Source organism: Clavispora lusitaniae, assembly GCF_014636115.1.
Source record: "Clavispora lusitaniae strain FDAARGOS_655 chromosome Unknown tig00000185_pilon, whole genome shotgun sequence".
NCBI classification, from domain to species: domain Eukaryota; kingdom Fungi; phylum Ascomycota; class Pichiomycetes; order Serinales; family Metschnikowiaceae; genus Clavispora; species Clavispora lusitaniae.
Genome location: NW_027093979.1, coordinates 288,352 through 300,856, shown reverse-complemented (window position 1 = coordinate 300,856; position 12,505 = coordinate 288,352). Strand labels below are relative to the sequence as shown.

Here is a 12,505-nt window from a genome sequence, read left to right as displayed (position 1 = left end):
ATCCTAGATTGTTATGTACAAGTGGTTGGACTATTTAAATTGTGGAATGGCCATTCAAAGTGATTGTGGCACCTAGTCGATCTTGATGAGACGTAGAAAGAAAAGCAGAAGACAAACGGCCAGAGGAAAAGTCAAAGCAAGCAAGATCAAGACGGCTCGACCAATCACCCTTCAAGAAAACACGTCACTTGTCTGATTCCTTTTCCAATTCGGTGAGGATTTTCTTCCGAGAAACAACTTCGTCGTTGACACGAGAGGTGACGTAATCGCCGACAAGCGCAAAAACAAACGTCGAGGCGCCGATGTAGTAGCGGGCCTTGACAGGAAGACTGTTCCACTTCTGCCACAAGTTCATTGGAGTTGAAGAAGAAGATCCGAGAGAGATATAGGGCGGCGTGCGAAGCACATGTCGGCAAGCATTGTCTCTTATTTGTCTTATTTGACTTATTTGTCTGTCTATTTGTCTCATCTGTCTTATTTGTCTCATTTGTCTTATTTGCTTGTCTGTCTTATTTGTCTTATTTGACTTATTTGTCTGTCTATTTGTCTCATCTGTCTTATTTGTCTCATTTGTCTTATTTGCTTGTCTGTCTTATTTGTCTTATTTGACTTATTTGTCTGTCTATTTGTCTCATCTGTCTTATTTGTCTCATTTGTCTTATTTGCTTGTCTGTCTTATTTGTCTTATTTGTCTTAGTCTTATTTGTCTTATCCATCTGTCTCATTTGTCTGTCTCATTTGTCTGTCTCATTTGTCTGTCTCATTTGTCTTTATCTTATTTGTCTTATTTGTCTTATTTGTATTATTTGTATTATTTGTCTGTCCTATTCGTCTTATTTTTACTATGTGTCTTTGCATTATTTGTCTTGGTTACCTTTATTGCCTAATTTGTCTTAGTCTTATTTGTCTTAGTCTGATTTGTCTTAGTCTAATTCGTCTGTCTTTTTCCGAACTATTGGTCAAAGTTTCATGTGATGGAGGGGTAGATGGATCAGCCACTTTTTCGCTTCAATAAGCTGGATGTTCGAAGATTGAAACAGCAGAGCAATGAAGTTGTCTTACTTAGTCAGAAGTAAAGCCATGTGGTTCACCGAAGAGTCTACGGATTATTTATGGATCACATGAATGATTCGATGTCAGACTGCATTTTTGGCTATTAATTGGAAACCATTAAGGAGAAAAGGAATCAGTAGAAATGGCCTAAGAGCATAAATACAACTTTGAGGTTTTCAACTTTGTTCCAGCTTCCATGAAAGCGCAGTATCTATATATTACTGCTGATCACAAGACTCGAATCTAAGATAACATGAAATTAGCTTCCGTTTAACATGACACTTGACACTTTCCAGCCTCTGTACTTTCAAGCATCCGGTCTTGTTCTCATTTATCATCCAGTCTGTTCTTATTTATCATCTTATTGTCATCTTATTATCATCTTATTTATCATCTTGAAGTCGATTCTAGTATTCGCACAAATACCACGAAAATGGGCAATGTGACAAAAATCCAATTCTGATCCAAAACTTCTTCTACCTTTTTCATTCTAACAGTACAATGTCCATTACCGTAAATTCAATACTGTGACTTGAAGTCACCATTGTCATCCCATTATCATCCCATTGTCATCCCATTGCATCCCCTTCTCATTTCCTTCTCATCTCCCATTGTGACTGTATCTCATCTCGCGTATTTCTTGAGCCATTCTAGCTTCTTGCTTCCTCTTCAATGAGAACTGCACAACGCATTGCCGTGACGAAAACAGAGCTTCCGCCGTGCTGTCTTCGGATCCACCCCGAAGACCCCTCTGTTGTTCTTTTGGGAACATACAAGTTGGAGGAGTCGGGCGCCAGACACGGCCTGGTTGACGTTTACAGGACGGAAAACGGCCAATTCCGCCCCTTGGGCTCGACGCCCACGCTGCTGGCCATTCTCGACTTGAAGTTCTGCCCCGGCAACCTGCTGCTTTTCGTGCTGGCGCATCTGACGGGAGAAATCCGTGTTTGGGCGTTTGAAGACGCGGCGGCTTCGGAAAAACGCACAGTCCAGGTGTTTGAGCCCGACGTGCTTGTGACGCTGGTGTTTTTCGATCCCCGCAGCGCCAAAACGGTCTTGGCCACGGCCACAAGCGGCGAGGCGGCGCTTGTGGATTTGGAAACGGGCGAATGCGTTTACTGGACGTCCCATTCCCTCGAGTGCTGGACCGGCGCGTTTGGCGAGCTGGCCGGAGCAGAAAATGTCGTTTTCACCGGCGGCGACGACGCCAAACTTGCCGCCCACGATAGAAGGATGGAATGCCCCATTTGGGCCACGGGGCCTCGGTTCCACGACGCCGGGGTCGTCTCGATTCTCTGCTCGGGCGAAAAGTGGCTTCCGCTGAAGCCCAACACGCTTTGGACAGGCTCGTACGACGACTGTTTGCGGACGTTTGATTTGCGCATGTTGGATTCGCCGGACGGGCCTGTTTTGCACCTGGCGTTGCTCCCGAAGGAAAACTCTCGCCAGAACTTGAACGGCGGCGTGTGGAGATTGATCCCGGCGCCTGATGCCACCAGGGTTTTGGCCTGTTGCATGTACGACGGAGCTCGAATCATAGAGCCTGGCGACGGTGTGCCGAATATCTCAACATACTTCAAGGGCGACCACGAAAGCATGTGCTATGGAGGCGACTGGGTGGGGGAAAACATCGTGACATGTTCGTTTTACGATAATGTGGTGCAGCAGTGGGCATAGGAAAACAGGGCAAGGACAGGACAAGAGGACAGGATAAGAAGACAGAAGACAGAAGACAGAAGACAAGAAGAAATACATATAGAGCACGGTTACTCAAATGTTTACGGCAGGATAGAACTAATGAATGTGAAGAACCACACATATCTCCACATCTCGTAGGCTTTGAAGCACAAACTGAAATCGCAGATCCTTTCCTTTGTCCTTTGATTTCAATCTCTTCACTTTTTTCCCTGGCTTAGTCTATGATCAAGTTTGTTCAGGTCTGATTCAAGACAGTTTACGATGCCGTTAATTCCGAAATAAAGGAGATTACAGACATCCCTACTATGATGCACCAAGAAGGGTGTTCTACTGGACACGTACATGTAAATTCTACGTTTGTAAATCTATAAATGAAGAAACATCGATAAAAGTGGGTTGAAAGAAAATTGTGGTCTTTGGCCGCTGGATTCAGATGCGGTGCCTTGTACTATTTAAATTCCATCTCTACAAAAAACTGATTTCTGATTTGCTCAGCTCAGCCATATTAAAAGTTGAAATATCTCGTTTTGCTGTATTCAAGGAGATTTTATGGACTCATCACGATTAAGCTACCTTACTGGTCTATCTTGGAGACTTTAGATCTTTCCACGATTCGAAGAGACCACCCGTCCAGTCAGTCGAAAAATCTGCATCTTCCATGAGAAAATGAGCATTTATCCTTATCGCTACTTGAATATGTCACCGTAGTCTACACTTTGAGGATGCGTACTTTTATCTGTGTATTGTTCGTGGCAACATTCGTAATTGTATACTTAGAGCACTTGCTCAGCCCGGCTGCACATTTCCACTCAGTCTCTCCGTATCGCTCATGTGTACAACGAAAGATCCAACGGAACAGACGATCCACGCCCACTAGGATACAACTTGAGCTTTCCCTCGAAGCGCCGAGGATGTGGAAGCGAGTCGCTGTTGATGAATTTGAAGCGCAGCTCATCAATGGACGGCCGCTGCGGTTTGCTGTCGCTGCTGCGGTTGGCAGTGATGGTGTAAGCCAGGGCCGAGATCTTGCGTAGAGAAGAGCCAGCAGACTGTTGCTGGTCCAACGCAGATGGCGGCGGTGGCGGCGCAGTGTGCTTCTTGCGAGACACCAGAGCCAGCGAAACCGGAGGAGGAACAGCTGGTGGAGGTGGTGCTGGCGACGACGGAACCTGAGAGGGCGGAGACGGAGAAGGCGGCGCGAAAGATGGCGGGGCCGGCGGAGGCGGAGCTGGAGGAGATGGCGCCGAAAATGTTGGCGGAGATGGAGCGCGTGGAGGAGAAGCAGCCGGTTGAGGTGGGGCCGGAGCAGTATGCGGCACAGGAGGGGCCGGAGCAGCTTCTGGCGCAGAAGATTGGGTCAGCCCCAGATCCAGTCTATGGGCGTTGATTTGGTCCAAAAACGGCAACGATGGCGCCTGCGATTTCTGGCCCGGGACAGGAGGTGCAGCGCCATTCAGAGCGTTGGAAGAGAAGTTAGGAACAGGCGGAGCCGGTGCTGTTTTCGGCGGAGCAGGCGCCGATGGAGGTGCAGCAGAGTTTTTCGGTTCGTCCACGTCACGTCTCCTGGCGTTGATGGACTCCAAGAACGGCAAACTTAGTGCTGGCGCATTGGGAGAAGGCGCCAGAGGTGCAGAATCCGACGCAGAAGCTCTTGATGCGCTGGATGCTGGAGGTACAGGCGCCGAGGGCGGAGGCGGCGCCATAGAAGGCGCCTTTGGCGGCGGAGGGGCCATCGACGGCACTTTTGGTGGAGGAGGGGCCATAGAGGGCATTTTCGGTGGAGGAGGCGCCAGAACTGGAACCTTTGGTGGCGGAGGCGCCAGAGATGGAACCGTAGGCGCCAGAGATTGTGTCTTTGGCCCAGACGCCGCAGCACGCGACACAGCCGTCTCATCTACTACGTAAGCATCGTTTCTGCGGGCATTGATCTGGTCAATGAACGGCAACGCACCTGCAACAGCAGGCTTGGACGGTGTGGATGCTTTGGGCGCCAGAGGAAGCAGCAGCGGCGGAGGAGGCGCCGAGGGAGCCTTGCTGCCCAGAAATAATGCTGTCGGAGGTGGAGGCGGAGGAGCAGGCGCAGGCGCCGGTGGAGCAGGTGGAGCAGGCGCCGGTGGGGCTGGTGGCGGCGCAGCAGGCACATGTGATGGAGGCGGCGGAGCTGCAGCAGGGGGTGGAGAGGAGCGTCTCTTGTTGATTTCAGCCAAGAAAGGAAGCCCACCCGGAGGCGGCGCAGGTGCTGATGGCGGTGGTGGCGCAGCAGCCGGCGTTGGTGGTGCTGGCGCTGGAGGTGCTGGCACGGGAGGTGCTGACAGCGGCGACGATCTGGCGTTGATCTCTGCCAAAAACGGAAGTCCTGACGGAGGAGGCGGCGGGTTCGACGGTTTCTCCGCATGCAGAAGGCCTCCCGGCGGCGGCGGAGGCACTGGCGGCGGTCCAGCACTGGGGACCGGCGGCGGCACGTCCTCGGCGGAAATGGCGGAGCTGACGGAGCTGACAGACGCTGACTTCAAGTGGCCACGCTTGGCGGGGCGTGCAGGGGGCACACGGAGGCTCAGAGCGGGCGGGTTGGGCAGTTTTGTGCGCGGGACTGGTGGAGCTGCCAGGGGGATTGGTGGAGCCGCCAGGGGGACCGGTGGAGCTGCCAGGGGGACCGGTGGAGCCGCCAGAGGAATCGGTGGAGGCGCCAGAGGAATTGGCGGAGCCAGCAGCGGCGGCCGCGCCAGGGGGTGTTGTGGGCGCGCCAGGGGCACCGACGGAGCCGCCAGGGGGTGCTGTGGGCGTCCCAGGGGAAGCAGCGGCGGCACAGGCGCCAGGGGCACGGGCGGCACAGGCGACTTGCGCTGGTCCGGCGGCGGCGCCGACCTGGGGGCGTTATTTGCAGCCATTGCGTCTCCGCCTCTTGCTGGCGCCGTCGGCACCCGCGGAGCGCCAGCAGGGACAAGGCCGCTGCGGTTATCGACAGATCGAAGCTTGGGCATGCCGCCAGCAAAAATGTCGCCCAATTGCGGCGGGCCCGGCGGCATGGGCGCCAGCGCCAGCAGCGGCGCCAGCAGCGTCCGGGGCCCGGCAGACGGCGCCGCCGCAACGCTGGTTTTCCCGTCAATGAGCGGCTTGGACTTATCGACCGTCACGGTTTTCTTGAGTTTCATGCCCTTCTGGATATCGCCGAGAAGAGCGTCGCGGCCGGCTGGCATACCACGCGGCGCCGAATTGGCCACGGAGAGATTGGGCGGAGCCAAGTTGGGCGGCGGGGGCGGTGGCGGGGCGGGCATGGGAAAAGAAGAAGTAGTTGGCGGAGGTGAGAAGGTGTGGGCGTGCGCGCACCGCTACATCAAGAGGCTGTGGGGGTGTATGAAGGAAGAAGTCTGGGTAAGACAAAATAGAGAAGCCACGATAGTTTAGGTTTGTATTACACACGCATGGTCACCTTCGTTACTCAACATTCTACTGTTTCCAAGTGACTATTTTTACCTTACTTTACCTTACTTTACCTTACTTTTACCTTACTTTTACCTTACTTTTACCTTACTTTTACCTTACTTACCTTACTTACCTTACTTACCTTAGTTACCTTACTTACCTTACTTACCTTACTTACCTTACTTACCTTACTTACCTTACTTACCTTACTTTACCTTACTTGTACCTTACTTGTACCTTTTTTACCTTACTTTACCTTACTTACCTTACTTGTTGGATCGCATTTCTATCTTAAGAGGATCAATCAAATCGTCTCTACTCAATTATACCTCTTCCCTACTCTCTGCGATTGAGCTCCATAAGAGGAAGCTCATGCCAAGGTTACTTTTAATTTTTCGCTCTCAACCTTTTTAACTTGATAGCGAGAGAGCTGGAAGGGAGAGTTTCAACGAGTAAGAATCTGATAATTTTTTACCCAAACGACTTGTCCGACAGAAAGAGAAACCCGTTTTAGTAGCAATCAACTAAAGGGTTTTAATGTAATCTCCTCAGGTACAACCTGCCGTTCGAAAGCTCATACTTGCTCGATAAACGGTTAGTAAGAGTGTCATCGGAAAGAAAAATCTGAGCTTGAATGTTCAGCTATAGCGTCTGTTGAATATGGTTGCTAACCTTTTGAAATCCATTGGTCATTCTGGACCACCTCGTCTGTCTCCCACAACAGTCTGAAGCTCATGTAATGTATATTCGAGCAAATGTTCGAGCAAATGGTCGAGCAATTCGGATGCTTTATTGGAAAAACTGTCATTGGACGGTTGTGGTGACAGCAGATTGGCTAGATCACCTGACTGACCAGAATCGTTTAATTTATTCTGGGATAGAATCATGTGGTGATCTAAGTGTGTTCGAAATAATATTGGTCACAATTGGTCAATCGTACTGACTTGACTACTCGCAAATTCAGGCGGCGGAACAAAATCATTTAGGTGTCAGCAAAGCAGGCAATGTATGTTTTATTCAATAATTGCATTTACTGCTTCGTCAGAAAATCCATCGTTTTGGAATTGTCATCTCAACGAGTTCTTAAATTAGCTTTTTATATGTATTTCAGTTTTTAATAACGAAGTAACTGGGGGATTGATGTATTCCCTCGAACCTGGGTGCGTAGGTGATTTACTTCCAAATCGATGCCTTGATCCTCCCATGTTTATTTCATTACTGGTAGTTTAGTTCCGCTCATAAACATTACAGAACACCATCTAGTCACTGATTCTCTGATGGAGTTCTATCTTGGATGACCTTTGCATTTCGTTAGTTACGACTGAATATATTCTTAGCACGTCTGATGGCCCGCTTGCCTTTTAAGCGTAGTTTTAGCTATCAAGTTGCCTTGGGTCAAAAGGTTTAATACCGTCAATTCTCTCTAAACGTATTAAAATGTAATATCCGAAAGGTGAAGGCTTGAGAAGAATAGTGAGTAAGGACCCACCTAGATTATAAATATGTATGTATACAAAATGTGTCGCTGTATTTTCAATTTCTATTATTCATCAACAGTCTAAAGACCAATGCCAACAGGTTGGAAGATTGGGAATTTAAGGTGAGCCCAAAAATGCAATCTGTGGTAAAAATGTATTTTTAAAACTTATTTACCGTGGACACTTCAGCTATTTGGAATAGTTTCAAAACTAATTACAAGGTTGATTCTTGGAATTTGAGACAACCGCTTCTTGAAGAAAATGCATTATAGAGCTCTGGTAATACAGTTTACCATAATATTAGCGGCTTTTAGTAGATGTAAGCTCGCCTTATTTTCAAGCAGTTCTTCTGTCGTTGAATGAGTTCAACAGAAACGTAGATCAACTTGACCAGCTTCATTTTGGTTCATTTCAGACATTCGATCCTGTTCTTGATATGAAAGCACAATTCTAGTTCTGATATCCTACAAACTCACCTGTTCAGTTTGTTCATTCTACGGATTTCTATTCAATACACCTCTCTATCATCGATTTCTCCGCTGAGTCTATCTATTGTCTATTCTCAGGCGGTGACGGCTCTTCCTTGCTAAGACAGCTCTTCTCTTCCTTGCTAAGACAGCTCTTCACACATCTAAGACAGCTCTTTAATCTGCTTGGCAATTTCCAGAATCGCCCACTTTATGAGGTCCGTCAACCGGGCCGAATTGTCGTTGACTATATCAGCCAAGCCCAAAGCTCGAGCCTCCTTGGTGAGGTTTTTCTCCACATCCTCGTCCTCGAACAACCATTTGTGAGACTTGACAAACTCGGGCCACACAATGTCGTCGAAGTAGTTGGGCGGATCCACCCAGAATCCTTCTACTGTGTTGTAGCCCAGTCGAGCCTCTCTTCTGGCCTTTAGAACGGCGTACGGCGCCCGGAAAAAAAGCTTCACGTCAAACAAGCGGGCAATGGCTTCGCTGTGGAACAACATAAACCCGTCCACAAACACAAAGTGGTAGTCGGGCGACGCCAAGTTGTCCTTGGCCAAAGAAGAAAGTTGTTGCTTCTCCTGCTCGGACAACTTCAACTGCGGATCCAACTCCAACGACTCGATGGGCAAAGTGGCGCCGTTGGACTTCCGAACGGCTTCAATGTACTGCTCGAACTTTGTCCAGTCGATGGCGTCGGCACAGTCCCAGTTTTCCACGCCTTTGTCTGCGTCTTTGGGGATCTGGTCGTCGGGGAAATAAAAGTCGTCCAAGTGCACCAAGGTGGAAGCAGGATAGAGCGAATGAAGCGCCTTGGCGACGGTGGTTTTGCCCGAGGAAGAGGGGCCGCCGATCCCGACAAGAACCAACTTCATGAAGATAAGATACAAAGAGCAAAATGTGCAGTCCGACGATAAAGTTGGCGAGAGCCTTTTTGCTGGAAAGACTAATTTCTGAAGTTACCGCGTTACTTGCTTTGAAGACCAGTGGCCAGGCTAGAAGTCATGTGTTGCCTTTTCAGACCGCCTTTCAGACCGGATCAAACCTTCGGACACAAGAAAGTTCGAGAGTGGACTAAAAGTGCGGGGACTAAAGGTGAGAGTGGACTAGGTGAGAGTGGGCTAAGACGTTGGACTAAGAAGGTGAGAGTGGACTAAGAAGTTCGTGGACTAGAACCGTCTGTCTTTTCGACCTGTCTTTTCGTCGTCTTTCTATGGATACTGTTCGACTTCCCGAAACGGCAATCGTGATCTCAACATTCCAACAGCGTCCTAACTCCTGAGCAACAATGCGGCAGTACTTTCAATCTACCCCTGCTCAGTGGCACATACGTTTCTCGGTCCAGCCATCAAAGTCTAAAGTCATAGTCTAAAGTCATAGTCTAAAAGTCATAGTCTAAAAGTCATAGTCTAAAAGTCATCAAAGTCAAAAAGTCATCAAAGTCGAAAAGTCAACCAGGTCTTGTCGGCTACTAAAGGCACCACAGACCAGTGGACGACAGGCATTTGGCCATATGTCTCCTATGTACTCCAGTCTTCTCTTTGGTTCTTTTTGCGGAGCTTCTTCGATACGGCGTTGAAGGTTATTACCCAATTAGGCACCATGCGAGCGCATCTATTACCGCATCGGGCAACTTTTGCACCCAATGGTGCCGTCGGACTTTAAGCGGGCCGCCAAGTGGAAATGCACAGAAGAATGGAAAATACCAGAGGCCAAAGGAGAAAATTCCCAAATGGGGGTTTGCGTGGGTGGCCACTACTGCTTTGGGCAATGCCCCTGCTACTGCCGCATGTGCTCCTACAATTGGGCAAATGCCCGAAAAGCATAAGAGTCTTGCTTCTTGCTCTTGCCGGCAGGGCAAGCAAGTTTGGAACCCGAACGTGGACTGGAGACTTTCAGATTCAATCAGAGGCCAGTACCAACAATCAAGAGACAAATCCCATTCTCTGAAATCCCACTCTCTCATTCTCTGAAATCCCATTCTCTCGGCTTTGTTCGTGCAAAGTCTCTTGATTGCATGCCTGCGCCAAAATAGCCACTCTTTACCTTATGAAGCCGCTGCCGCCCGAGGCAGATGCCCAGGCCAACGGACATCTGGACAAGGCGTTTGGGCTTTTGCCGCAACGGCTCGATCTTCCCAATCCCAATCCTCACAATCATCCCAATCTTCCCAATCCCAATCCTCACAATCATCCCAATCCCAATCCCAATCCCAATCCTCACATTCATCATCCTCCCATCCCGCCGCTGGACGTGCGGGCGGCGGCCATTCGGCTCGAGACCGAACAGGAAAAGACCAAGCAGGTCCAGCACAAAGTCGAGTTGGCCCGGGTGGTTCTCGACATACTCAAGGAGGCAAAGGCCCACTCGATAGGTGACGACGTGCTCCGGCGATTGTTTGCCGAGCTTGAAGATGCGCCCCGGCTCCAGAGCCCCACGGCCCAGTCCAAACAGGTGCAGACGCCGCCGTCGGCCCGCGACAAGACCAAGCCCGAGAACCTAGGCGAAATGCTGAAGACGAAGGACAATGCCCATAGTCGGGCAAACCTGCCTCGCCTGGAAAACCTGCCTCGCCTGGAAAACGTTCCCCGCCTGGAAAACCTGCCTCCGCCCCGCCAGCAGCCTCTGCCCGTGTCCCATTCTCAACCGAAGTTGTGCTATCTGCCTCTCGCCCAGACATCCCACGCAAGCTCCGAAAGCCACACTGTCGCCGGCTCTCCGAAGGACAACCTGCCTCCATTGATGAAAACGCTGCCTGTGCCCGTGTACCAGCACATGTATCCCGTGTACTACCAAGTGCCCGAAAAGACGTCGTTTCGGCCTGAAGAAAAAGAGGCGTTGGGCCTGCCGTACTCAGGCAGAAACTACTCCACTCTCATGTATCAGCCCCGTTTTCTCCAGGGCTCTCTGCAACAGCAGCAGCCCGCCTACTACTATATGAAGTCGTCACAGCTGGGCCAGATGATGCCTGCGCCGTATTTTGTGCCGCCTCCTCCGCCCGGAAAAGTGGTGCCGTGGCCGGCTTTGGCCGAGCCTTTGAATCCGCTGAAGGAAGAGGAGCAGCAGCCGAAAAGAAAAAAGACAAAGACCAACCTCAACTTTATGATTTCTACGCCCAAGAATCCGCCTGCTAAGAAGTACAACAAGTAGGCATCCATAGATGTAGGCATAGAGCAATACATGCATTGAATATTGAGCTTGTGGGTAAGTGACCAAAGAGCCCATCACCAATCAAGGAAGTAAGTCAGAGCACTTCAAACAGGTAAATTATTTAACATAATTGACCCGAGTAAGTAGTAGCTGAACGTTAATCCATACTTAAATTATTTCTGTCTCTATTGTTTGATTTTGTGGGCAAACCGCTATTTCTGTTTGCATGCTAAGTTCTAATGCATCATCTTGGGTGATTGGCTTTCTCATTTGGTTCCAGAGATGTGGCCAACATTTCTCTTTTCTTGAACGTCGAAGTTCATCATGGGTTCCATACTGAAGTTTCGGAATCAAAACTTGTGCATAATAAAGTCAAATGGCCATTTATGCTAGAACAGCTTCATTGCAATTTCCTAAACATTTTGCTTTTTCGAAAGGTTGAATGCATTGGCAGAAATTGCATCGGGTGGAAAGTGTTCAGTCCTCATGTTAACACTGAATTCCAGTACATAAATGAAGGTTTGAGTTTCTTGCTACTGTTTGTTGTTCGCTTCGATTAATACTAACACTCTATGAATTAGTCTCCAAAACTACAAAGAGGGTTAGCTTATTAAGGCAAGTTTGAATGGTATATATACCCAGCCAAAGGTCGTGAATGCCGTACAGAGAATTAAATATATCCATTCTTTGTATATCCTGACAATCGCCAGACCTGTGTCTTGAATCATAAGGATGATCATTCTACCTCCTCATTATCAGGATTTATAGCGTTTCTCTCCAACTCTAGTACTTGTTCAAAGTAGTTGGTAGAAGCCTCTCGATTCCCATGCGAGGATCTATTAAAGTTCAACATAATAAGAACGGATTTGGACTTTGCTTCGTTTAAATTGAACTGTAAACAGGGACAAATATTCATCTGATGCAAATATGACTTATGTATTGTGGCATGAACAAACAGGCCGTTGGTATTATAGATGAAAGGTCTTTCCAGAGTGTGACCTAATCCGTTCAATGATGCAAAAGGAAGAAAATACCTATGACCAGTTTGATAGCATATAACCACATGCAAATGCCATTTCGTTGATCTAACGTGTCCGTGTGTACTTGTAAAGGCTGTATAGATAGAAAAAGAAGATAAAGTGGCACACTTATCCTAATCCCTTTATGAATGGCCAAACAGGCAAACCATAAGAGACACTTTTTCACAAACCATAGCGGGACTGGGAGAAATAC

At 48.8% G+C, this 12,505-nt stretch overlaps 4 protein-coding genes across 4 annotated transcripts; 2 read left to right on the top strand and 2 right to left on the bottom strand. All coding sequences in view use genetic code 12, as the record gives it.

Moving 5' to 3' along the window:
* Nucleotides 1-1,725: 1,725 nt before the first annotated feature.
* FOB63_003805 (diphthamide synthase) lies at nt 1,726-2,730 on the top strand (the record flags this gene model as incomplete). Its single annotated transcript, XM_002614650.1, has 1 exon — nt 1,726-2,730. The coding sequence occupies one exon, from the start codon at nt 1,726-1,728 to the stop codon at nt 2,728-2,730; it is 1,005 nt and encodes a 334-aa protein (XP_002614696.1).
* Nucleotides 2,731-3,578: 848 nt separating this feature from the next.
* Nucleotides 3,579-6,026, bottom strand: VRP1 (Vrp1p; the record flags this gene model as incomplete). Its single annotated transcript, XM_002614652.2, has 1 exon — nt 3,579-6,026. One exon carries the CDS (start codon nt 6,024-6,026, stop codon nt 3,579-3,581), a length of 2,448 nt encoding a protein of 815 aa, XP_002614698.1.
* Nucleotides 6,027-8,283: 2,257 nt separating this feature from the next.
* FOB63_003803 (ribosylnicotinamide kinase) lies at nt 8,284-8,997 on the bottom strand (the record flags this gene model as incomplete). The annotated part of the gene is made up of 1 exon (XM_002614653.2): nt 8,284-8,997. The coding sequence occupies one exon, from the start codon at nt 8,995-8,997 to the stop codon at nt 8,284-8,286; it is 714 nt and encodes a 237-aa protein (XP_002614699.2).
* A 1,174-nt stretch (nt 8,998-10,171) lies between these two features.
* Nucleotides 10,172-11,272, top strand: FOB63_003802 (uncharacterized protein; the record flags this gene model as incomplete). Its single annotated transcript, XM_002614654.1, has 1 exon — nt 10,172-11,272. The coding sequence occupies one exon, from the start codon at nt 10,172-10,174 to the stop codon at nt 11,270-11,272; it is 1,101 nt and encodes a 366-aa protein (XP_002614700.1).
* Between the last annotated feature and the right edge of the window lie 1,233 nt (nt 11,273-12,505).